The sequence below is a fragment of the Sander lucioperca genome, chromosome 1 (assembly GCF_008315115.2).
Source record: "Sander lucioperca isolate FBNREF2018 chromosome 1, SLUC_FBN_1.2, whole genome shotgun sequence".
In the NCBI taxonomy this organism is placed as follows: domain Eukaryota; kingdom Metazoa; phylum Chordata; class Actinopteri; order Perciformes; family Percidae; genus Sander; species Sander lucioperca.
The window spans coordinates 23,068,955-23,092,422 of record NC_050173.1 but is presented as its reverse complement, the minus strand read 5'-3'; the positions used below and the strand labels follow the sequence as shown (position 1 = coordinate 23,092,422).

The 23,468-nt window shown below is 37.7% G+C and overlaps 4 protein-coding genes and 1 long non-coding RNA gene across 7 annotated transcripts; 2 read left to right on the top strand and 3 right to left on the bottom strand.

Moving 5' to 3' along the window:
- Positions 1-1,842: 1,842 nt before the first annotated feature.
- LOC116037930 (cystatin-A1-like) lies at positions 1,843-2,590 on the bottom strand. Its single transcript, XM_031282051.2, has 3 exons — positions 2,473-2,590; positions 2,272-2,373; positions 1,843-2,062 (listed from the first exon to the last, which is right to left on the bottom strand). Exons 1-3 carry the CDS (start codon positions 2,569-2,571, stop codon positions 1,916-1,918), a joined length of 348 nt encoding a protein of 115 aa, XP_031137911.1. The 5' UTR covers positions 2,572-2,590; the 3' UTR covers positions 1,843-1,915.
- Positions 2,591-9,224: 6,634 nt separating this feature from the next.
- LOC116037973 (cystatin-B-like) lies at positions 9,225-11,018 on the bottom strand. Its single transcript, XM_031282130.2, has 3 exons — positions 10,798-11,018; positions 10,601-10,702; positions 9,225-9,567 (listed from the first exon to the last, which is right to left on the bottom strand). Exons 1-3 carry the CDS (start codon positions 10,954-10,956, stop codon positions 9,439-9,441), a joined length of 390 nt encoding a protein of 129 aa, XP_031137990.2. The 5' UTR covers positions 10,957-11,018; the 3' UTR covers positions 9,225-9,438.
- On the top strand, positions 10,668-17,178 carry LOC116037975. Its single transcript, XR_004101984.1, has 3 exons — positions 10,668-10,772; positions 16,509-16,514; positions 17,134-17,178. It is a non-coding gene; the product is annotated as an uncharacterized LOC116037975 (long non-coding RNA).
- Positions 14,181-17,345, bottom strand: LOC116037974 (cystatin-B-like). Its single transcript, XM_031282131.2, has 3 exons — positions 17,174-17,345; positions 16,961-17,062; positions 14,181-14,679 (listed from the first exon to the last, which is right to left on the bottom strand). The coding sequence occupies exons 1-3, from the start codon at positions 17,243-17,245 to the stop codon at positions 14,551-14,553; spliced, it is 303 nt and encodes a 100-aa protein (XP_031137991.1). The 5' UTR covers positions 17,246-17,345; the 3' UTR covers positions 14,181-14,550.
- A 617-nt stretch (positions 17,346-17,962) lies between these two features.
- si:ch211-161h7.8 (thiosulfate:glutathione sulfurtransferase) lies at positions 17,963-21,335 on the top strand. 3 transcript variants are annotated; one of them, XM_031282128.2, is made up of 5 exons: positions 17,963-17,971; positions 19,659-19,822; positions 20,372-20,494; positions 20,578-20,740; positions 21,138-21,335. In XM_031282128.2, the coding sequence occupies exons 2-5, from the start codon at positions 19,687-19,689 to the stop codon at positions 21,190-21,192; spliced, it is 477 nt and encodes a 158-aa protein (XP_031137988.1). In that variant the 5' UTR covers positions 17,963-17,971; positions 19,659-19,686; the 3' UTR covers positions 21,193-21,335. The 3 variants fall into 3 exon arrangements, with proteins under 3 accessions (XP_031137988.1, XP_031137987.1, XP_031137989.1); XM_031282127.2 differs by lacking the exon at positions 17,963-17,971 and having other exon boundaries at positions 19,630-19,822; XM_031282129.2 differs by lacking the exons at positions 17,963-17,971; positions 19,659-19,822 and adding an exon at positions 20,138-20,277.
- The last annotated feature ends 2,133 nt before the right edge of the window (positions 21,336-23,468 follow it).

The following is a 23,468-nucleotide window of genomic DNA, read 5'->3' as shown; positions in this document are numbered from 1 at the left end:
TGCATGTTATTAAAAATCCACCTCATGTATGGGCCTGGACAAAAACTTAGCAGTCCTTAACAACAGACAGCACTCATACTCCATCTAGTGCTCAAAGGTAGGCCTATAAATCCATACAAAGTAACATATTTCAATGGAAAAAAATTATATTGCTTGTATTAACCAGTGCACACTGTATCCAATGTTCACCTGCAATACATAAAATGACATAATTATTTAAAAAAAATACTTTCCAAATACCACAAGGCTGTAATATGTGAGTAATATGCTGGAAGGCTCACTGAAAGACACTCCTCGTCAGACTCAGGTTTCCCAAATCACAAAACAAAACTTTTTCTCCCAATTGTGTCATTTTATTTTACTATAATTTACAGAAACTGTGTCCCAGTTACTCAGGATCCACCAAACTCACTGTGGACAGATTTCATTGGGACTAATTCCTCAGAAGAAAGTATGAAAAGGGTTCGCAGCCAAAGCAAGCAATTGATTTACCTTTTTAATTCCAGTTTATAGTTTACTATAGTTCATAGTTTATAATATTTTCCTTCTCCAGGGCACCCGCCAAGTAAGTGAAAGTAAGAAGATGTTGCCTGATTTGTGTAATCAGAACTCAAAACATGAGGAAGTTTTATTTATTTTTTTCATCCCAGTGAAGTTAGGAATATCCGTGTTAAACTTTGTGCAAACTGAAGGGAGTTATTTACCTTTTGTAATTTATTTGTAACCATTCCATCCAGATAGACATCCGCCTACTCTGTTCAGCTTTGGCTGCTACATCAGCACCTCTTCCCTGATATTTGGAGAGACTCTTATACAGATTATACAGATATTATACATAAAAAAAAAAAAACATAAACTGACTTTTATGTAGTATTAATAGATGATCTGATAAATTATTAATAAGATTGGGTTCACCGCGATATGAGATGAAAATACAGCATGCAACATGCTTCAGTTGGCTTTCTTTCTTTCTTTCTTTCTTTCTTTCTTTTTCTTTTTCTTTCTTTCTTTCTTTGCATAGAGTAATCCACAGTGCACAAAATTAAACTAAAGTCATTCCAGAAAATACTTGTATGGGATAGCTACAGATAAAGGACCGTGAGTCATCTCTCTATTTTGCGTTCCGCCACAAGTTCTCATCCACATCACACCTGATGTCCTGTCTTGCAAAACACCTGGTAATAATCTTTTTGCATGGGTCTTAAGACATATTTAAATATCTGAAATGTCTTAACAACTGTCATGTGGATTGACATATGTTGTACAGTTCATGGTTCCAATGAATCCTAATGATGTGAGCAGGTTAGCATAGAGCTCAAAACACCACTGTGCATCAGTACAGCCTCACAGAGCTGCTAGCAGGCTGTAGACTCTTAACATGGTTAGTATTCTTTGATTTTGCTTCATTCAGGAAAATTGGCAGACAGGACTTAATGTCAGTGTATTTCCTCGTTTGGTTAGATTCTGTACGCTCCTCACTCAGTAATCTCAGAAGAAAGTATAAAAATACATTTTCCTCCTCAAGGGCACCCGTCAACTAACTGACTAAGAAAGTGTTTCCGGTAATCAGAAGGTTAAAAAATGCCTATTAAGGTTTGTGTTGACTTAAGCAATGGATTTACCTTTTTTAATTTATTTATAACCATTTTTTGCAGCCAAGGCGACTTTTATTTTAGTAATCAGACTTAACAAAAGACAAAATGATGCATATAAGAACCACAAGAGATGTAGAGATTGTTTTAATGCTTCAATCTTTATTGTTTATTTAGCATGTAATGCATTCCATCAAATATCTTTATCTGTAAGAGTTAATACATTCAAAATCAACGTCAAATCATTTCAGAATAAAGAAGCTGAGCATTTTAATATGAGACTGCAGCCTGTAAGTACTTCACTATTGAAACAGGTTGTTTAATCAGTTTGTAAAAGGTACGAGGGGGTCATCTTTGGTTTTGTGCTGCTCTACACCTTGTAGAAAATCTTTTGGGCTCGGCACGCCTCTGACAAGAGGAATTATTTGCAAGACCCTCAGATGAATGTAGTCCGTTCCTCCAACATGAACCTGCAGAAAAAAAAGAGGAAAATTGGACATCTGAAAAAATATTTTCATCTTGATCCTGTTGTTGTTGAACAGTGAGGATCTTCTACCATCAAGGGTGTGTTTAACTGGTCTTGTCCTGTCCTGCCATGAATTTGACATGACATTTGATTCAACTGAATGTCACAATTAATTCAACCTGTAAAGACACATCTATTTACGATATTATTTACCTTGATGAGAAATGTTTCTCCATTCTCAAGCTGATTCCTGTATTCAATTGCTCTGTATTCCACATAGTTCTTGCCTGTCTTTTCCTCCACTTGGTGCTTCACCTGTGTATGATGAAAGTATGATGTAAATCCAGACTGAAATGCAAACCAGCGAGTTGTGTGTGTAGAGGTTTTGAAGAATAATGGTAGATTGAGACTCACCTGATCACAAATCTTCTGAGTTTCCTCAGTTGCATCCTGCGCCTCAGTCCATCCTCCAAGCTCTATACTAGTCATTGTTGAAGTTAACAGAGAAGTCATGTTTTGAGTGTTTGATTTGCAGCTGGTTATTAATTGTATTTATACTGTGTAACTACCTCTGGAATCAGTCTGGAAGGTGGCTCTACTGCATGATGTTTTGGGTGGAGCTATTACATGTGTGGTTAGTGTTGTTCATTCTTCATGAATTACTCCCCAATTCAAGCTTTCTCTGTGGCATGTCCCAAAAACAGAATGTTTCAAATTGTGTAATTCTGAATGCCTAGTGCAACAGGCAGCTGTTCTCAGCAACAAAAACCTCTGCTGATCCCACTGTTCACTAGCTGCTCAGCACCAAACAAAGGAGAATTTATTGGAGAATATTGGACTTATAATCATCAGTTGTGTGGCCAGAAACATGACTCCAAATGAATGCTAATGTTGCTTCATGTATGCTGGATGTTTAAATTGGCAACTGTTTACTAATTAGCCATAATAAATATTATAAGTAAGTAAATAATACTAGTAAAAGGTGATGAATATGTCAATGTCGTGTTCCAGCTTGTTTCCACTGCTCCCTAGTGAATTGAGGATTTAAAGAAACCATCTGCCACTTGTGGGAATTACTCAAAAAGTGAGAGTTTCTTGGTCAGTAGAGTTGCAGCATCTGATGAACTACACTACATTGTTTGTGTATGTCATCATGGTGACTAATCAGCAAATATGTGGACACAAAGGTCCACAGAGGTTAGTTTGATTTCAACATCATTCAAAAGAGAACTTGTCAGTGTGTAGTGGTGTGTGCAGAACTACAGGTGTTCAGCCTTGCACTGTTTGCTCTTACACCTCCCATGTACCAAATTAGCTGCCATCATGGCTGCCTCTTTGCTGTTTTCTGCCTGCCAGTTGCCACATGGGCCTCTCTCTGTGACCTGTGTTATGCTTTTAAGATGTTTCTATATAAATGACTTACACATTTTGCAGCAGTCTGCCTGGCTGACAGGGATTCAAAGTTCCCCTGCCTGGAGTGGTGTGATGTACTTCATAGTCTACTGAGCACATGGTATATAGGTATGAGTAATTTAACCAGCAGCAAGTTATGATAATTGAGATAAATCTTATTGCACATTACTGTTAAACCTGTTTTTGATGTGTAATTGTTTCTGACTTGTAGGTTGTCAGCTGCTGTTTTTCCTTGGTTTAGTTTTTAGGACTTGTCATTTCAGTACAGCTTGCTACAGTGTCACCAGGTGGCACCCTCCCTGTTTGGTCCACTTGTATTTTAGATTTAACCAACTTGTTTGTTATTTCTTTAATTTGTTTCCTTTTCAGTGGAGCTAGTAGCCAGCTTGTGGTGGAGGCTAGGTGTGCTAGTGTGGTTCCCTTCAGTTTGTAGTGATATCACTGGGACACGATTTGCAGTGATTGCAGTGAGCACGTGTGGTGGTTAAGTTGATGCACCCCTGAAACACACCCTGAGTTAGATTGCCTTTCCACAGCTGGCCTCTGCCCACTTCCCCTATTCATTTGGCAATTTTCAGTAACTGCATTTGTTTTAAAAATGTACCTTAATTGTTTGAATTGTAATAAACCATTTGTACACTTTCTACCTAAATTTGACATCGTAATTCAATTTACCATTTTTTTTTCTTTTTTTCAATTTACCTATTTTCAGGCACTTCCAGTCTTCAATAACTAATCAATAATTTCTTGTTGGAACCATGTCTGTCTTGCTTCAGTCAATGAACCTGTGTAGCCTTTGTAAAACTGGGTGCTAGTCAATGTAGACGGAAAGCATATTGGGGTGGCTGTCCTCAGGTGGCATTGTCGGATAGTTGATTCTGGTGACGATTCCTCCTCTATTTAAACTTATCACTTAAATTATAACCCCCCTCTCTATCAAAAAAGAACTTCTGAATATAACCTGTTAGTAGTCTGTTTTTTGCTTTATACATCATTTGTGCTACTTGAAATTCAACTAGATCAATGAACTTTAAAGCTCTGGAATGTAAAAGCAGTAAGTTGGTGTGATCATAATATCCTGCTTTGTGAATTGTTCTTATGGCTCTTTTTTGTAGTGTGATCAGTGGTTGCAGTGAGCTTTTATAGCTGTTCCCCCAAACCTCCACACAGTAATTTAAATAAGGTAAAACCAATGAACAATATAGAATATGTAGTAATTTGTGATCCAATACATGCTTTGCTTTACTTAGAGCTTGTGATCTATAATCACACAGAGAAATCTATTTACATACACTCTTTCAATAGTCACACTATATATCTTAACATGCACTTGATTATTTGACTTACAATTTCCAAACAACATGAGTGAGGTTTTACTCAAATTTAATAATTTATTACTGTCAAACCATCTTTTTAATTTGCTCATTTAAGATGTGATTAACTCCAGAAGCTGCTGCAAATCCTCACCAGTACAAAAAATATTTGTGTAATCTGCAAATAAGACAAATTTTAGAAATTCTGATGTTTTACATAAATCATTTATGTAGAGAATAAAAAGAATTGGCCCCAACACTGACCCCTGGGGGACACCGCAAGCAATGTCCAAACAGGACGACATGTTTTCACCCATCTTCACAAACTGTTGCCTATGTAGATAGCTTCTCAGCCAGTTCAAAACAACCCCCCTGATACCCTACCGTTCAAGTTTACTGATTAATTAATAATTAAGTCATGATTTATTGTATCAAATGCCTTCTTGAAATCAATAAATATCCCAGCTGCATATTTGTTTTGGTCTAAGGCATTTGTGATTTCTTCAATTAGTTCAATAACGGCTAAAGAAAACCTCCTCCTGTTGCCTTGATATTCTACCAATGGGCCTTTTCAAAAATGTTTCGAATTGATTATGGAAGATTATGGAAAACAACAAAATAAGTTACCATAGTTATGCGGACGACACACAAATTTATATAACCTTATCGCCAGGGGACTATAGTCCAATACAAAAACTGACTAAGTGCATTGAACAAATTTATGACTGGATGTGCCAGAACGTTCTTAAATTAAATGAAGAAAACCTGAGGTGGTTGTTTTTGGAGCAAAAGAGGAACGATTAAAAGTCAGCGCTCAGCTTAAAACGAAAATGTTAAAAATAACCAGAAATCTTGGTGTAGTCATGGACTCAGACCTGAATTTTAACAGCCACATTAAGACAATTACAAAGTCAGCCTATTATCACCTTAAGAATATATCAAGGGTTAAAGGACTTATGTCTCAGCATGATTTGGAAAAAACTTGTCCATGCTTTTATCTTCAGTAGACTTGACTACTAACTGTAACGGTGTCTTTACAGGTCTCCCTAAAATCAATCAGACAGCTGCAGCTGATTCAGAACGCTGCTGCTTGAGTCCTCACTAAGACCAAGAAAGTGGATCACATCACTCCAGTTCTGAAGTCTCTACACTGGCTTCCAGTGCCTCAAAGAATTGATTTCAAAATACTTTTGCTGGTTTATAAATCCCTAAATGGTTTAGGGCCATAATATATTTCTGATCTGGTACTACACTATGAACCACCCAGACCTCTCAGGTCGTCTGGGACAGGTCTGCTTGTTGTCCCCAGAGTCAGAACTAAACAGGGGGAAGCAGCGATCAGTTTTTATGCTCCACATATCTGGAACAAACTCCCAGAAAACTGCAGGTCGCAACTCTCAGTTCTTTCAAATTAAGGCTGAAGACCTTTCTTTTTTATGTTGCCTTTCTTTAAATAATTGTTAATTTCTTATACTGCGCTGTCAATTTTATTCTCGTCTTTTATCTAGTGGTATTTTTGAACAGATAACGGTAAGATAATATTTCTGAGAATATGGGTGTGACATAGATTTTATGATAAAATCGAAAGGAAAACAGTTGGAACTGTTTAGGATTTTGCAAAGTTTTCCTGGATTAAACTAAGCCTTATAACGACGGCTATATTGTAGGTAAAGAGAAGTACTTCCACTCTTGTTATGGGTAACAAGAGTACAAAGTCACATGTGTCACATGAGATGGTAAAGAAATATCGTCCTGCCTGTTTTATTTATTTATTTATTTATTTATTTTTTATCGGTTTTAACTGCTCTTTAATGTTTTATGTAAAGCACTTTGAATTGCCCTGTTGCTGAAATGTGCTATACAAATAAAGCTGCCTTGCCTTGCCTTGCCTTGCCTAAAGATGTAGATCTGTTGGGTCTGAATCCGTATTGACTCTCATTTAGTATGTTGTGTTTATTGATTTATTTGTTAAGCCTGCCAACAAAGAGTTTTTCTAAGATTTTGGAAAATTGAGGAAGCAAGGAAACAGGCCTTTAATTTGTGAAGTGGGGTTTGTCTCCAGTTTTGTACAGCGGTATGACTTTTGCAATTTTCATTTTACGTGGGAATTTACCAGTTTGAAATGATAAATTGCAGATATACGTTAGTGGTTTTGCAATTCCCTCAATTACTTTTTAAACTATTCTCATGTCAATATCATTAGAGTCAGTTGAATTTTTGTTTTTACATTTATGAACAATCTCTATAATTTCCCTCTCTTCCACTGTTGAAAGAAACATTGAGTAAGGATTATTTTCAATGAAATCAACATTCTTCTCGTCAGAATCAGGGATTTTTTTCTGCCAGTTTTGGTCCAACATTTACAAAATAATTATTGAAGCCATTTACTACATCATCGTATAAACGGTTAATACATGCTTTATAACACACTTTAAGGCTTTGTGCATGTGTGGCATATTCATGTAGAATTTAGATAGCATTACAGTTGCTATTAATCTGTTTAGGCTCCAGTTATGGATTCTTCATAGAAGTAATAAATAGACCAACATTAAACAGATAATGTCCATCTCTGCAAACAAGGCTACATTTAATGTATGTTATAAACAATTAAGTGCAAAATATTATATTGTATATGTTCCCCAAAGGTCAAGAATAAATGTGCAGATCTAAATGTTGATTCTGCATTTTTGAAATTCAAAGAAAAAATTGGGATTATTTTGATGGCATATGTACTAGCAGTTCATCATGAAAACAGGCCTTTGTTACACTCCAAGCAATACACTGGTTTGATTAACTTGTTTGGAAGTTAACAAGTTAATCAAACAGTGTATTGCTTAGTTTCTTCTATCAGTCTCTACAGAAGGCTTTAAACAAATCATTTATTTTTCTCAACAAAGTTACTGCTCCATAATCCAGTTTTACAAATTTAAAATAAACATAATGTTGCATGTAATATCCACCTCAGTTAGGGCAGGGACAGAAATTGTGTGCTTTTTTTTTTATCAGCAATCTAACAGACAACTAGTACTCAGAGGTATAAATAAACTCAGCAAAAAAGAAACGTCCCTCTTTCAGGACACTATTTTAAAGATTTTGTAGAAATCCAAATAACTTTAAGGATTTTTGTTAAAGGGTTTAAACCATGTTTTCCATGCTTGTTCAATGAACCAACAATAAACATGTGCCTGTTGAATGGTCGATAAGACAATAACTGCTTACAGGCAGTGGATGATTAAGGTCACAGTTACAAAAAACTCTAACTCTGAAAAATACCACCCACCACACGGGTGCGGTCCATTAGGAGGAAATGCACTGCAGTACTTAATGCTGCTGGCCACAACATATACTGAGTGTTACTTTTGATTTTGACCTAATGTTCTCACAAATATGTACATGTGTTAAGTTTGCGTAAAATATAAAAGCAGTTGAAAGTGAGGTTTCTTTTTTGAGTTTACATGCAAATAAACGAAGGAAAGAAACTGCCCCTCCTAATTTGAAAATCATCACATTCAGTATTACAAGTAATCCTGTGGAAGTTGTCTTTCCATCTATAAATACCTTAAATAGTCTACGTCTGTATCATGTTTACGCAATCGTCCTACCCAAGCCAGACCAAATCCTACACGCCACAGTTAGAAATGTTGAAACTGTTGACTGTACCACAAACCACACTTGTTACTTCAAATCACTGCAGCTGTCCTCAGCTACATTAGGTTGTGTCTGCCTATTTGTTACTCCCTGGACTTCACGTCAGTCACATCTCTGTTCATCTTGTGACTACTGTTCCTTTTTCTTAATCACATCCTGCATGATTTTTGTTACCATTAACAAATGAAATGTACAGTATATAAGCCACTGAGTCCATAATTGAACTTTGCCTTCATTTTGAACGTGCAGGGATTAAAGTGGTCTCCTTGGATTATGTTCCTTGTGGAAAGTGTTGAATTCATGCACGTCCAGTTTAAAAAGAGAAAAAGATTTTTACTGAAAGCTTGTGTGGCTGTAAAAACCCTTACATTGTAAATCATGTCACAAAGTTGTTTTAAAAGCCTGACTGCACAGCCTAAACACGTTGCTTGAAATCTCAGGATAGAGGAAGTTTCTGTTAGAACCTAAAAGATTCGAAGTATGACAAAAAGTCACGAGTCAAAAGGTTCAGATTTTAACAGTGTTTCCCACAGACTATGGCGTGGCGGTTTGTTTTCTAAGCCTTGTAATGTCAATTTCTTGAATTAGTCTACACTAAAATTATTGAATGACTGGTCTGGCATCTGCCCCTTCAGTCATTTGAAGACAGTCCTGTTCCTGCTTGTTGTAGGAACGTTTCAGTGATTTTTAGTGAGTGTCGTATAAATATAATATAAAGAAGGCTGCAGCAAGACGTACGCCCTGGACTGCAGCCGTTTCACAAAGAAAAGCAACACTTAATACCACAACCAATCTGATTCATTTATTTATTTATTCAGCTCGTACAACATAGTTCCATTTTGAGACATTACAGCATGATCTACAGTATGACAAAGCCTGTTCAAACATGTTAGAAAAGGGAACTGCATATAGCATTGTTTTATATAATTAAAAAAGGATAATTTGATCAGAACTGATTATAATGAGATGGCAGCCTGTAGGCACTGATGCTGCGTTCAGGATCCCATTAGAAGTACTCAATAGGGTCTTGGTGGCTCTTGGAGTGCTGCATATTACTCAGCTCTATTTCTCCTCCATGACATGGGAGTTTTTCGTAAACACGTAGGTGAACATGTTCATCTCCTCCCACGTGGACCTGCAAGGAAGAAAAAAGTAAAGTTATAGAAGATCTTGGCCATTTAAAATGTAGCAGAAACAAAGAACACTGATTTTCTATGTCTAATTATACATCCAGCAGACACAGCAACGTTAGCATTTCTTTGAAGTCATGTTTATGTCCCCCTGAAGAATGTAAGTCCAATATTTGCTCTCTTTAAGCTGTGTCGTGGTCTGAGTAAAGATATCTTGTTTAGCTGCTAAATGCTCCATTAAGTTACTAGTGGCCATTTGTCAGTAAAATCAAAATAAAACCTAAACTTAAATCAAAGGGCTACTGACGCACCATGGGCATGTGGTGTACACATAGGCCCACCTAGGTGCATGTTGGTTGTACCTAACTATATAACCGAGTGCCCAGTGACCAATTCATAAACAAAACAAAATACTAATTACGCAAAAACTAATAAATATTCTAAACAAGAAAATAATTAAAACTAGACAACTAGCAAAAGAAAAGACTATAAAAAAAAAACAAATCTAAAGCAAACCTCTAGAACAATCAAACAATACTACTCATTAGTAACAACTAAATACCAACATTAATAGATCCTACAATGTTCACCAGCTAGAGTCTAACTGTCTGCTGTTTGGTAGTGCACACTGGGTTTTTAGAGCTTTTTCACCATGCTGCGAATAAAAATGATGCTAGTCTCGAGTGGTGAGAGTGAACCAATGAAACATTAAAGTTACGGGCCAGAAAAACAGAACCAGAACTCACTATATCATAGAAATGAGGGGTTTGGTGACTTTTCCTGTGGGTTCGTAACTACAAAGCGACCCCTTTTACATAAAATTAGTTACGTGATCCATTTCGATTTAAAAGAAATATTGACTGCAGTCACTTTAAATATCACTTGATCTTGTTGCAACAGAGTAAAAGTCGTTTCTAGTCATCGGTCTGTTTTGGAGGGAGCTCCAGAAGTCCTGATAAAGGAAAAAAAATCTAATCTTTCAGGACTTTAGGGCCTCCGTAGTTTTGCTATTGTGATTTTTTTGCAAATAAAAATTACCTTGATGAAGTAGTTGGTCCCGGCCACTACCTGCTGCGTGTAGCTCTTGGCTGTGAAAACATCATAAGTCTTCCCTGCTTTTGCCTCTGCACTGGCCTTTACCTGAGTAAAAATGAAATCATAGCAACATCAAAATAATACAAGTCGTGTTTACGTGCAGGGATAGTTTTGTGTATTATTCATTTTTATTTACTTACGTGATCACAAATCTTCTGGATTTTTTCGTCGGCATCAGCCGGAGGGGAAGTTCCTCCACACATCATCGGCATTGTAGCAGCTTCAAGAGTCAAGAAGTAGCGAAAAACAGAAAACGATGTTCTCTGTTTCAGTGAGGCGGTTAAATAGACAGGAGTCATATGACTCTGTGTTTTGGGTCATACCATTGGCGTAGGGGTGTTTACTTTTTAAACGATGTCACAAACTGACTAAAACAACACATACCGTCTCTGATTTATATAGAACTATTACAATTATTTTTTTGTATTTCTAGTGTTAATCGTCTAAAGTATCAGGAAGGAAGTCTCTTAAAATATATTTAACATGGCTCTGTTTTCCCTCTTACAGACAATATGGTTTAGTCCGAGGCGCGGCTGTGTTTAGATGTGACAGCTGACTAACCTGTTCAAAACACTGCTGGGAAGTGACTCAATGCAGCCAATTCAGCCAGTACAGATTTGACTGGTTTTATTATACATCCATGATAAAAACTGATTGGACTGGGAAACGTCATGAAAAACTTGTGTTTCTTGTGTTTCCTTTCCTGTAGAAGTGCACCATCATAGTCTTTGGCTGCGTTTCAATAGTGGTTCAACATGCCCTTGTTCACTTCCCCTAAGCACTTGCCCTCAGGGAATCCCAGCCGCCATCAAGTTGTCTGAAAAACTGAAGTGAACTTGGTGAGATCGACCCTCGGAGGGCTGAGGGAGCGAGTGCACAACGATAATCACTCCAGAGGTGAATATCACCCGGCCACAATGCATTGCAGTTATGCATTTGATGCAAGAAAATACATCCATGGTTAGGTGGCAGTAATGTACAACCGCTAAAACTCCAGTTGCTGACCACCAAAGAAAAAGATGAATAAATACATTTCAACTTTTTAGTTTCCTCAATGTTAGCTTGATATTTTACTAAAACATGTAATATAACTAATGTCAATTAATATTTACTTGATACGTTTTATTTACTAGATAGATTGTGCATTCTTTAGAAGAAATTCTGTTTTTGCGAGATGTAAGCATTAATATAATTAATCATGATACAGATCACAAATTTCTGAATCTGAAACTCATGCAGCTGATTACCAAGCCTCACTGAAATGAGTCTGCAGGTATTTATGATGTGTAAAAAGCATTAATAATACTTTGTATAAATAATATTTGTATTGTGCCTTTAATACAAGAAATAGGCCTACTGTACAATAAGGAAATTGCATAACATAAGCAGACATAAAATGAACATGAAAACGATAGAATGTGATAATTAATAGAAAATAAGATGAATACAATGCACTTGAAGCAGTAGCGCTAAGCCTACAACTGGGGCGGTGATGGGGGGCAGGTGGGGCTGCGTCCTTCCTAAAGTCCACAACCATCTCCACTGTCTTCACAGCGTTTAGCTCCAGGTTGTTCTGACTTCACCAGGTCACCAGGTGGTCAATCTCCCACCTGTGGACGTACTTGTCCCCACCAGAGATGAGTCCAATGAGAGTGGTGTCGTCCACGAACTTCAGGAGCTTGACGGACTGGTGACTGAATAGAGGTACAAAGTCATAGAGACGGCTACAGTTTAGTCAGCTTGGTCAACAGATTAGTTTGAATTTAAATGTGATTGTATGTTTTTACCTGTGGGTTAAGACAGTGTAGCCAGAATAATAACAGATTTACAGAATAGTTATTTATTAAAGAGGTTGATCGATATACCTTAAAACAAATTGATAGATTGCTTAAATAAAGTCATGAAATTGCTGTTAAATGCATCAATAATTGCAGTGAATTAAAACATCATGACATATTTTTAGAAAGATGGATCAAATGTATGTAGTTTTTTTCATATTCATACTATAAAAACAAAGTCAACAAGTTGATGATTCACCTCCAGTGCAGTGGGTGTGATTCATAAATGTGTGCTTAGTTTACAATCTTTATTGTTCAAACTATATGGAGGTATGTGGAGACTGCATGACTCATCCAAATGTCTTAAAGGCGGGGTTGGGTCACGGCTCAGAGACCGTGTATAAAACGCTTTTTTTAAGATATGTGGTCATTTTCCACCAGCTATGTATGAAGCCTGAAACACGGTTTATAATGCAACTAACTACATTTACTTTTGAATGATGCAGTGTTTGGTGTAAATAATCAAATTCTTTAAAGAATACACATTTTATTTTAAGCTGCATGTTGACTATGTATTGGAAATGAAAAAGCAATAATGTCTTCTCAAATATGTTTAATGTTCATCATTGTGATTATTTTTGTACATTTGTTACTGTGGTATAAAGTTACAGCACTTCATCTTCACTTCTAAGCCACAACTATGTTACACTTTTGTTATAGGGCAGATATCATGGCTCTACACACTGAAAAATGTTGCTTTACATTTAGTCAACATTTAACCTCTTGGAAGTCCATATTTCTCCTGAAATGCATTCTTGAAGGGACCTTTAGGTTGAAAAGTAATTTAATATCACACTGAATGACAGCACACATATAATATGGATTAGCTTGTTCCACATCTTTACTGAAGTTGCATTATGTACAGTATAGGTGAAATACAAGTTACTAAACATTTTGATTGTTTTGTGAAGATTTTCTAATCTTCTGAACCTACATGAAAAAGCAAGTAAACTTTTTACATTCTTCATGTTTTTGTTCAGCTTCCAACTTTCAGGGTGTGTTGTTTTAAAATGGTTGAAGAGGTTACACATGTTGCTGCTGTAGCTGCTGTGTGCCACTTTTTTGTCACAAATAGTGTACTCCACATGCGGAATTGTGCGCGCACGTCACGGCTGCGCAGTGCACACTAGTTCTGCCACATAGGTTTCCACAGTCATGTGACGGGACTCAGGGCTATTTTGGCACAAACATTATACAAAAGTGCTGAAAACGGTTAAATGTGATGCAGCTAGCCACGTTTTGTGTAATATTTTATTATTGAATTATTGTTTAAAGGAATCAATACCAAATGAGTAGCTTCTAAGTATCGCAGTATTGATCCCACAGTAGTGATCCGTCCATCCCTACTCCTCAGCCTGAGTGACAAATGGAGAGGAAAGCCTCAACAGCTGATTTCCTATGGAAACCGAGCTCACGCGGGTCTGATGAAATATGACCGCTACAGTAGCTTGGAAAATAGCGTCTTAGGGTCATCATTTTGTAGGTTTAGAAACAAAAAATTTTTAAAAGTTCAAACTCAAACTCTATGACATAGTAGAAATGAGGGTACCTAAAAATGTATGCGGTCAAACACATAACAGAAACAACTGTCTCTGTGGTAAGTTAATTATCACAATTAGATTTGATAGTTGTCTTTTTTTAAATAATAGCCTCCACTTTTAGTATGAACTTTAACTCATCTATGACACTGTTCGTGATGTGTTTATACATTGTAAATTAAGATCAAATACAACAATTTACTTGAGTCTTGTGTCATTATTTGATAACCACTAATAAAAAACTATTTGTATAGGGGCCAGTAAAAATGTATGTTGGGCAAGTAAAAAAGTAAAAAGAAAAACCCTTAACATTTAACCCTGATCTTGTAAAACATAGTTCCATTTTGACATACTCTTTACATGATCTACAGTATGACACAGTCTGTTATAACATGTTAGAAAAGGGAACTGCATGAAGCATTGTTTTATATAATTAAAAAAGGATAATTTGATCAGAACTGATTATAATGAGATGGCAGCCTGTAGGCACTGATGCTTTGTTTGGTTTAGGATCCCATTAGAAGTACTCAATAGGGTCTTGGTGGCTCTTGGAGTGTTGCATATTACTCAGCTCTATTTCTCCTCCATGACATGGGAGTTTTTCGTAAACACGGAGGTGAACATGTTCGTCTCCTCCCACATGGACCTGCAAGGAAGGAAAAGTAAAGTTACAGAAGATCTTGGTCTTGGCCATTTAAAAAAGTAGCAGAAATAACAAGTGTGTTGCTTTGCTTTAACTTATAATAAGCAGACAAGGCGTGATAGCTGAGTTTTCATATTTACTCGACAACTTGCACATAACAACAGTTCAGTGCTACCCGCATGGCTACACACATTGACATATATATAATGGACCAACAGATCCCGTTGCTCTGGACAGAGACCAGTGAAGGCCGTTAGAAGCACTTTTCCGGTGATGGCTGAGCGTTACTGCGCAGCCTCCAACTGAGAGAGACGACGTAAATGTGCCGTGAGCAACGTGTCTGAAAGTTGTAAGTCTTCTGGTAGCTGTGCTAAGAGAACTCTCAATCATTCCGAATATTGCAGAGACGGAGAGCGTAGGTATATGTAAGGAGATAACAGGCACAGGCTAATTATTGCTAACCAAAATGCTAGTTAACATTAGTAATTACACTTAAACAGCTAATGTGAGACGAAACTGCCTGCGCGCTTCTCCTGTACTATATGGTAATTCCTCTACTATGCGACAGTAAGTCTCGTGGTTATGACACAATCGTTAGCCTATTTTTACAAAAACGTCTGCTACGGAGCCATAACGTGAGGTACAAGGTAATGGAGCCTTTTATACATTGTCGTGTTTCTTTAGAAATAAAAAATGGACAAATAAAGTCTTTAAACGCTTCAGATGTGAAGTTATTCGCTGTCAAAGTGGTGCCAAAATGAATGGCAGTCAATGGAATGCTAACGGGAGGTGATGGCTTATTAGCATCAAAATGGCGCCGTAGGAGGTTCGCGGTCCGACATAAAGTAATAAGCACTTCTGTCTTATTTGTGTCACTAAATCAGTCGTTCACACAGGCATGTTCAACTTCTATCTGTGGACATGTTGTTACGCTGTTTGCATGCACAAAAAACGGCGTAATGCGTTGTTATCAACTGGTATTGCTAACAATGGCTAACCGGGCTAGAGCTAATGAAAACATTGAAAATCCAACTTTTAAATAGAACGCATTCAACTCGGGTATGACGTCACTCCCAGCTCCGGCTTCCGAGTTCCGAGGTAAATAGAACGCGGCATTACCCCCTTGGTGAGGAGACGCTTACCGCCTTGGCTACACACATAGACAGTATATAAGAGTGGACCAACAGATCCCGTTGCTCTGGACAGAGACCAGTGAAGGCCGTTAGAAGCACTTTTCCGGTGAGCGCTGAGCGTTACTGCGCAGCCTCCAACTGAGAGAGACGACGTAAATGTGCCGTGAGCAACGTGTCTGAAAGTTGTAAGTCTTCTGGTAGCTGTGCCAAGAGAAATCTCAATCATTCCCAATCTTGCAGAGACGGAGAGCGTAGGTATATGTAAGGAGATAACATGGACACAGGCTAATTATTGATCACTAAAATGCTAGTTAACATTAGTAATTACACTTAAACAGCTAATGTGAGACGAAACTGCGCGCTTCTCCTGTACTATACGGTAATTTATCTACTATGCGACAGTAAGCCGCGTGGTTATGACACAATCGTTAGCCTATTTTTACAAAAACGTCTGCTACGGAGCCATAACTTGAGGTACAAGGTAACGGAGCCTTTTATACATTGTCGTGTTTCTTTAGAAATAAACAATGGACAAATAGATTCTTTAAACGCTTCAGATGTAAAGTTATTCACTGTCAAAGTGGTGCCAAAATGAATGGCAGTCAATGGAATGCTAACGGGAGGTGATCGCTTTGTAGCATTAAAATGGCGCCATAGGAGGTTCGCGGTCCGAGCATGGATATATTAGGAGGGTCCGAGGAGAAGGTTACCCCCTTGGCTACACACCCCCACTGCCGCCCGGGGCCTCTGCGCATGCTCCTAACTACTGTGGCTTGCTGGGTAATGGAGTTCTTCAAGTAATGTACTCATAACATCACAACAAGCACAACACTGATCGTATTCTATGTCTAACTTATTAGCAAATAGTTAATACATCCAGCAGACATGTATCAACGTTATAGCATTTATTTTGAAGTTATGTTGAAATGTTGCCCTGAAGAATGTAGCTAAATCCAATATTCCCTCTCTTTAGCTGCTGAATGCTCCACTATGTTTGTGTCTGTCTGCTGTTTGGTGGTGGGCAGATAGTGGAGTGCACACTGAGTTTTTAGAGCTTTTTCATCTGCTGCGAACCAAAATGATGCTATGAATCTCGAGGTTCTGCGTAGTTTTGCTGTTGTGCTTTTTTTTGCCTTGCAAATAAAAATTACCTTGATGAAGTAGTTGGTCCCGGCCACTACCTGCTTCGTGTAGCTCTTGGCTGCGAAAACATCATAAGTCTTCCCTGCTTTTGCCTCTGCACTGGCCTTTACCTGAGTAAAAATGAAATGGCAACATCAAAATGAAACGGGTCGTGTGGGGATAACGTTAGTTTTGAGGCAAGAAAGTCAACGTGTAAATACATTTCTTTTTTTTCTACTTACGTGATCACAGAGCTTCTGAATTTTTTCGTCGGCATCCGCTGGTGGGCCAGTACCTCCACATCTCATCGGCATCGTTTTTGGTGGCGTAGATATAAAAAGACGAAAGAAAACGATGCAGTTTGTGTCAATGAGGCGTTTCAATTAAATAGGTAATAATAACGCGGTAATGATACCATAGACATATATAGAATGATACTGTCTATGGTAAGTGTGGAAGTGACGTCATATCCGAGGTCCGAGTCGGTTCGTTGAGAATAATCAAAGAATTTCTAATATGGGCTTTGGAATAATGGAACGCACCATAACTCCTATTTTGAATCATACCATCAACGTAGGGGTGTTTACTTTTCGAATGATGTCACAAACCGACTAGACAACAAATAGCCTATCCGAGTCGTAAATAAACTATTAAAACTAATTTCATATCTCTAGTGTTAATCGTTTAAAGTTTCAGGAAGAAAGTCTCTTAAATATATTTTTGTTCTCCCTCATACAGCCATATGGTTTAGTCCGAGGCGTGGCTGTGTTTGGATGTGACAGCTGACTATCCCGTTCAAAACCTGTTCAAAACACTACTGGGAAGTGACTCAAGCCAATTCAGCCAGTACAGACTTATACTTAGGCTATAGGCCTATACATCCATGATACAGACTGGTTGGACTCTCATAAATCATAAAACTTGTGTTCCTTGTGTTTCCTCTTTTAATAGTCATTTCTGCTGTGCAGCAGATAACCTCCCCCCAAAAAAGAGTAGGCTAGGCTAAACGGCATCAGGATTAAAACCCTCTCTGTAGTGCAGTTTCGGTTTAAACACTTTCCATACGTTCACTAAACAGGTTTTGTCATAGTAAGTGATTGATTTAAATTTCAGATTAGGATTATATCTCCAATTCCACATTTGAAACAACAACTTTGAAATGGTATAAATCACTCAACAGACCAGAGGTGATGATTCATTTTCTATTTATTTTGTATAGTCTACACTTAATTTCCACAGTATTTGGTTGTAGAAAGTAACCAAGTAGCCTACTAAATTACTGTATTTAAGTAGCCAACAATTTTGGGATGATTTTAGGCCTACTTTACTTAAGTAGCCTACAGCCTAAGCTATTTGCATTGTATCCCTTTATTCTTCTACTAACTGCTTGTGGTGGAGGAGGAGGTAGCCTGCTCTGTTACATGTAAAAGTCCTGCATTCAAAAGTATACTTAAGTAAAAGTACAAAAGTATTAGCGTTAAATAAGTACCAAAAGTAAAAGTACTCATTATGCAGAAGGACCCATTTCAGAATAATGTATTATTGGATTATACTTATTGATGGGGCTAATTTAAATGACTTTATACATTATACTGCTTGTGAATTCTCTAATGGGGATCGATAAAGTCTTATCATATCATAAACCTGCAATAATACATCTGTATATTTGTTGATTATATTTTGTTTTATTAATCAGAATTTGAAAAGTAACCATAACTAAAGTTATCAAATAAATGTTGTGAAGTAAAAAGTTTAAAGTAGCAGAAAAAGGAAATACTCATGTAAAATAGCCTAGAAGTACCTCAAAATTGTACTTAAGTACAGTACATGAGTAAATGAAATCCTTTCCACACGTCTATAAATAGCATTTATTCTGTACAATCTAAAGTTGGGTAACACCTCTGATCATTTTTTTTTCATCAAGCGTTCCATTCATCTTAACACCCAGCTTGGACGGTTATACCTTATTTCCATCATGTTCAATTTCACCGGCAATTGTGCATAAAATAACATGATCCAATTCAGCTGACTTCTCTGACCACTGCACGATGGAGATGTACAAATGAACAAATGAGAAACCTGATGAGCACATCTGCTGGACGAGTGTGATTTTCATCTATCATGATAAATGGATCCATCAGTGTAAAACAGAATAAAATATGTCCAGTTCCATTTTCAGCCACCTGGCCCAGTTTTACAACACTGTCTTTAGGCTTTTGTGTTGAATCGGTTCCTGCTGACGCCTATGAAGAATCCCAGAACAATGGATTCTCTGGATTCAGAATATAAACCAGTTTTGACTAAATTTGGCTGGAAGGAATGCAGTGAGCAGAGATTAATAGTCTGGTTGGAAGAAGTAAAAGTCTTTAATCAACTTGCCTACTGCACTGATTCCCAACCTTTTTTTAGCCACATTGCATATGTCTATGAATTGCGACCAGTTCAACCAACATTAATGTTCCCTGTACAGACATGTATGTCATGAGATGGGGCAGAGGTAGGCCTACTCCTCCTCCTAGTTAATCAGAAAGATGAAACCTAGGCTATAACCTTTCCAACCTGAGGGTGGCGTGTCAAGTTGCTAAGCGTCAAATGCAGCGCTTCTTGTGGGACATTTCTTAAGTAGAAGAAGAAGAAAGTCTCGCGCATACAATATGCAGATGGTCTCGCGGCATAATCTTACAGTAGTTTCTCTTCCGTGAGTAGAATGTGTTCACTTCTCAGCAGCAGTCTGCACGGGGCATTTGTCTTCACGATGTTGTCTTGTGTTCTGTCTCGAGGTTTCTGCCAGGTTGTTGCGGAAGTGAACCGCAGGTCTTACCCGACATTTGGCTCAGTTTTACGCACTTTTACAACCTCAAGTCCCAAATGCGGAGAAGCATCCGACAGCGGTAAAAAAATAAAAATAAAATCCTGTTATACTTGGCTGTGTCCAACAGTAATCACCTTAATATAGCTAACTGTTGGCCTAACGTTACATGACTGTCTCTTTATATGCTGGGTCGCTTTAAAGAGTTATTTGAGTGTTTACCACTACTGTCGTATGTTGGTGGCACTGGTTACCAAATACGTGTAGTCATCACTGTAGTGATTTATGGCATTATCGGAGGCTGCATTTTGCATAAAGCTCCTACCAGTAGGCCTTTTGTCAAACTGAATGAACTGCAGAGTGTGTATCTAGTGTTTTTCGTGTGATTGTTTGAAACAGAGAGTTTGGTTGACTATGGCAGTTTTGTTTCAAATGGACAACAATAGTCTGTCAGTAGGGAAAGGGTTTGGTTTATCCTCACAGCACTTACCAGCACTATATGCTAAATTAACCAGGTTATCATTGAATCAATGGATGGTGAGTTTATAGGTTTTGTTTAGGCATCCGTTAAAAAATGTAATGATTTTTAACTTAATAGGTAAAGTGTATATATTTTATGTTTCCCCCTCAGCTTCAGTGGTGACCTACTCTCAGCTGAAGACAATGCTGTCCAACCGAGACATTCAGCTGTTTGATGTAAGAAATCCTGATGAATACCAGGCTGGGCGCATTCCAGATGCTGTCAACATCCCACGTAAGTGTTAACACGTGCAAAGTGGGAAGAAGAGCTGTTTTCTATGTGTTGTTACTCTCGTATTGTTTGTGTTTGAATATCAGTGGGCAACCTGGAGGAGTCTCTGAAGCTGTCCCCAGAGCGTTTTCAGCAGACGTTTGAAGTGAAGGCTCCTGGGAAAGATGACGACAACATTGTGTTTCACTGCAAAAGTGGCAACAGGAGTGCCAAAGCACTGGACATCGCCCGTCAGCTGGGATTTAGCAGGTACTGTAAATGACAGCAGATTTTATTGTATACACATGAAACATCCAGTACTCCAATTATTACATGGCCCATTAAAGATCGAAGGCGACAGGTATTACCTAAAGAGCAAAAAATGAATAAAAGTGACTCCACTGTTAAACTCTCTGATTTCAATCATGCTAGATAATATGGACCCTGCTAAAACACACACAATGTGCTGTAGTGGAGATATGTAGCACTATAAATGACACATTTTATGTGTTGTTAGGTAATTATTAATCAGTCCTGGTGCTGGAACTAGAGTACAATGTCCACTGACACTGCTTTGGTGTGTTGAACGCTGTATGACCTTTTTACTAGAAAAACAAACAACAGTGATAAGAGACTAAGCTCTTCTCTTTATGCTTCTTTTTCTCAGGGCGAGACATTATAAAGGAGGGTACAGTGAGTGGGCAGAGCAAGAAGGAAAATGAATCTGGACTAAATGCTGCGCTTTACCGCCATATTTGTATCAAATATAATACTAATACAAAACTACAGAGCGATGTCTTGAGCAACATTGACTTGACTGTTTATAAGTTACAAATCAGATTCACATTAAATTATATAAAAATTTCAACTTGTATTGTGTAGACCTGCAGTTTGTCCCATTCACACTACACACTATTTTTTTCAGTTTTTTAAGCTATGTAGTAATTGTCGTAGTTTACTGTTTTTGTAGTTAGCATCTTAAAAATATCAGCGTCCTTAACCAGTTTCTCCATTTCCTTTTGTGCAAGATGTTTTTTTTGTTTAGCAATTTTTTATTGATTTTCCATTAAACCATGTAGCATTTTCTACAGCACATATTGGACCAAATGTAAACAAACATAGTATGGCTGTGTTATACAGATACTAACCAATGTGAAAGATACCCCCCCCAACCCCAACCCACCCAACCATCCCAGTTTTCCTTTTGTGCAAGTTTTTAATATGCATACAGACTGTTTTGAGTGCACTTTATTTTGTCTCTTTTTGAGTGTGAACATACTCTGACATACATACTCAAAACCTGCTTTCAATTAATGTGTAGTTTGGATTTGGGACACAGCTTGTGAGTTTGTGTGATATAAAAGTAGTTAGATCTCCGGACCAGTAGATGGCAGCAAAATTTCAACCAAGTCCAACTTTTGTGTCTACCACTTTCCTTTATTTTTATTGTAATTGGAGCAAAACCCTCTCAGGCCTGACCTTCACACAGGTATTGGTCTAGACAGGTATGGATCCTGTGAGTAACAGCTCTGTGAGCAGCTGTCCGGAGCCCAATCTGCACAAGGTCCATAGATGCCTCATTCAGAGGGAAAGCAAATCCCACTTCACCTTCACCCTCCATCCTATCCTCCCTCATCTGGGTTAATTGCAAAACATCAACGATACAGCAGGTGTGTGTGTGTGTGTGTGTGTGTGTGTGTGTGTGTGTGTGTGTGTGTGTGTGTGTGTGTGTGTGTGTGTGTGTGTGTGTGTGTGTGTGTGTGTGTGTGTGTGTGTGTTATTATGATCTCTGAAATGGTTGTGATGGCCCACTGTGGGTTTATACATCAGTTGATCCTCTCACTTACCGTGAAAAAGAAATTTGGATGTGCCTCTATTAAAAAAACTTAATTTTTGTGCATGTTTAACTCAGAAATTCAATAGCCTCTCCAGAGAAAAAAATCACATTTCCAGTAGCTGGCATGTTGTATAATATACATGTATTAAAATGTATAAAGCAAAATCTGGATTTATTAGATATATTTATTGGATGTTTTCAAATGAGTTTACAAACCACTCATCCAAAGTCAAATTTCAGCATGTGTTATGGATGTCACACCATTCATTTTGTCAAGTTTCAAATGTATGGATTCATGCCAGCTACAGTGTATTCATATTCTCTTTAGCTCTGCAGTGTACAGGAGCTTTTTACCAGCATGCTGCTGTGGAGAAGAATGGCCCAAATTTTCAAGGACATTTGGGCACTTTAACAATAGGTAAAACACAATGTGACTCCAGGTTGGTGGTGAAAAATGATTAGTTAGGGCTGTTTGTCAGCTGCATGCGGTTACATGGAACAGATCATCAACCTCCTGCTGCTCACTGATTTTTTTTTTAAATGCACTTTATGGGAGGCTTTGTAATGAAATCTACATTGAGTACATGTGCTGTAATTTGTATATAGAAATGTGAGCTATGGGGTCTTCATTTGCCTCCCAATTGACATTTATGTTATTTAAAAAAAGAAAACATGTATTTATACAGTATGTGCTACAGAAAGGTCTATTAAATTGTCTCTGTTTTTTTTTTTATAATGGAATTGGACTCTTTGCAAGTTGGAACTGGTTCATAGAGGAAAAACAACATCTTCTATTGGGACACTTCATTAGTTTGGTCCAGATCTCATTTGTTTGGCTTCTGCAGGGCTTAGTACTCTTATCTTAAATAAAACAAAGCACATTGGCTGCAATTGTGAGATATAAGACACTAGGCTGTAGGTACTTTTTTTTTATCTTTTTTTTGTTTTCTTGTGGGAAATGGGGGTTGGAATGGGATCAGTAAGATACAGAAACACAGTAGTGTTTTATTACATACACCCAGCCTGTCCTAATTTATGTTCTGTATGTTTTATTGGTCCTGTATGAGGCCAACATTAAACTATTTTTGTGCAATGTCACTTCCAGCAAAGCACGGCCGCCTGGTTCAGGGTCACGCTGAGGAGGAGTAGGCTACTCCTCAG

Excerpts from the sequence above, each read along its gene's own strand:
- LOC116037930 (XM_031282051.2), bottom strand. The coding sequence starts at position 2,571 with ATGACTTCTCTGTTAACTTCAACAATGACTAGTATAGAGCTTGGAGGA. Across the intron at positions 2,374-2,472 it reads CTCAGAAGATTTGTGATCAG|GTGAAGCACCAAGTGGAGGA; the intron begins GTGAGTCTCAAT and ends CATCATACACAG. Across the intron at positions 2,063-2,271 it reads GAGAAACATTTCTCATCAAG|GTTCATGTTGGAGGAACGGA; the intron begins GTAAATAATATC and ends TTTTTTCTGCAG.
- LOC116037973 (XM_031282130.2), bottom strand. The coding sequence starts at position 10,956 with ATGACTCCTGTCTATTTAACCGCCTCACTGAAACAGAGAACATCGTTT. Across the intron at positions 10,703-10,797 it reads TCCAGAAGATTTGTGATCAC|GTAAAGGCCAGTGCAGAGGC; the intron begins GTAAGTAAATAA and ends ATTTTTACTCAG. Across the intron at positions 9,568-10,600 it reads GGACCAACTACTTCATCAAG|GTCCACGTGGGAGGAGATGA; the intron begins GTAATTTTTATT and ends TCTTCCTTGCAG.
- LOC116037974 (XM_031282131.2), bottom strand. The coding sequence starts at position 17,245 with ATGCCGATGAGATGTGGAGGTACTGGCCCACCAGCGGATGCCGACGAA. Across the intron at positions 17,063-17,173 it reads TTCAGAAGCTCTGTGATCAC|GTAAAGGCCAGTGCAGAGGC; the intron begins GTAAGTAGAAAA and ends ATTTTTACTCAG. Across the intron at positions 14,680-16,960 it reads GGACCAACTACTTCATCAAG|GTCCATGTGGGAGGAGACGA; the intron begins GTAATTTTTATT and ends CCTTCCTTGCAG.
- si:ch211-161h7.8 (XM_031282127.2), top strand. The coding sequence starts at position 19,639 with ATGTGTTCACTTCTCAGCAGCAGTCTGCACGGGGCATTTGTCTTCACG. Across the intron at positions 19,823-20,371 it reads CGGAGAAGCATCCGACAGCG|CTTCAGTGGTGACCTACTCT; the intron begins GTAAAAAAATAA and ends TTTCCCCCTCAG. Across the intron at positions 20,741-21,137 it reads CGTCAGCTGGGATTTAGCAG|GGCGAGACATTATAAAGGAG; the intron begins GTACTGTAAATG and ends TCTTTTTCTCAG.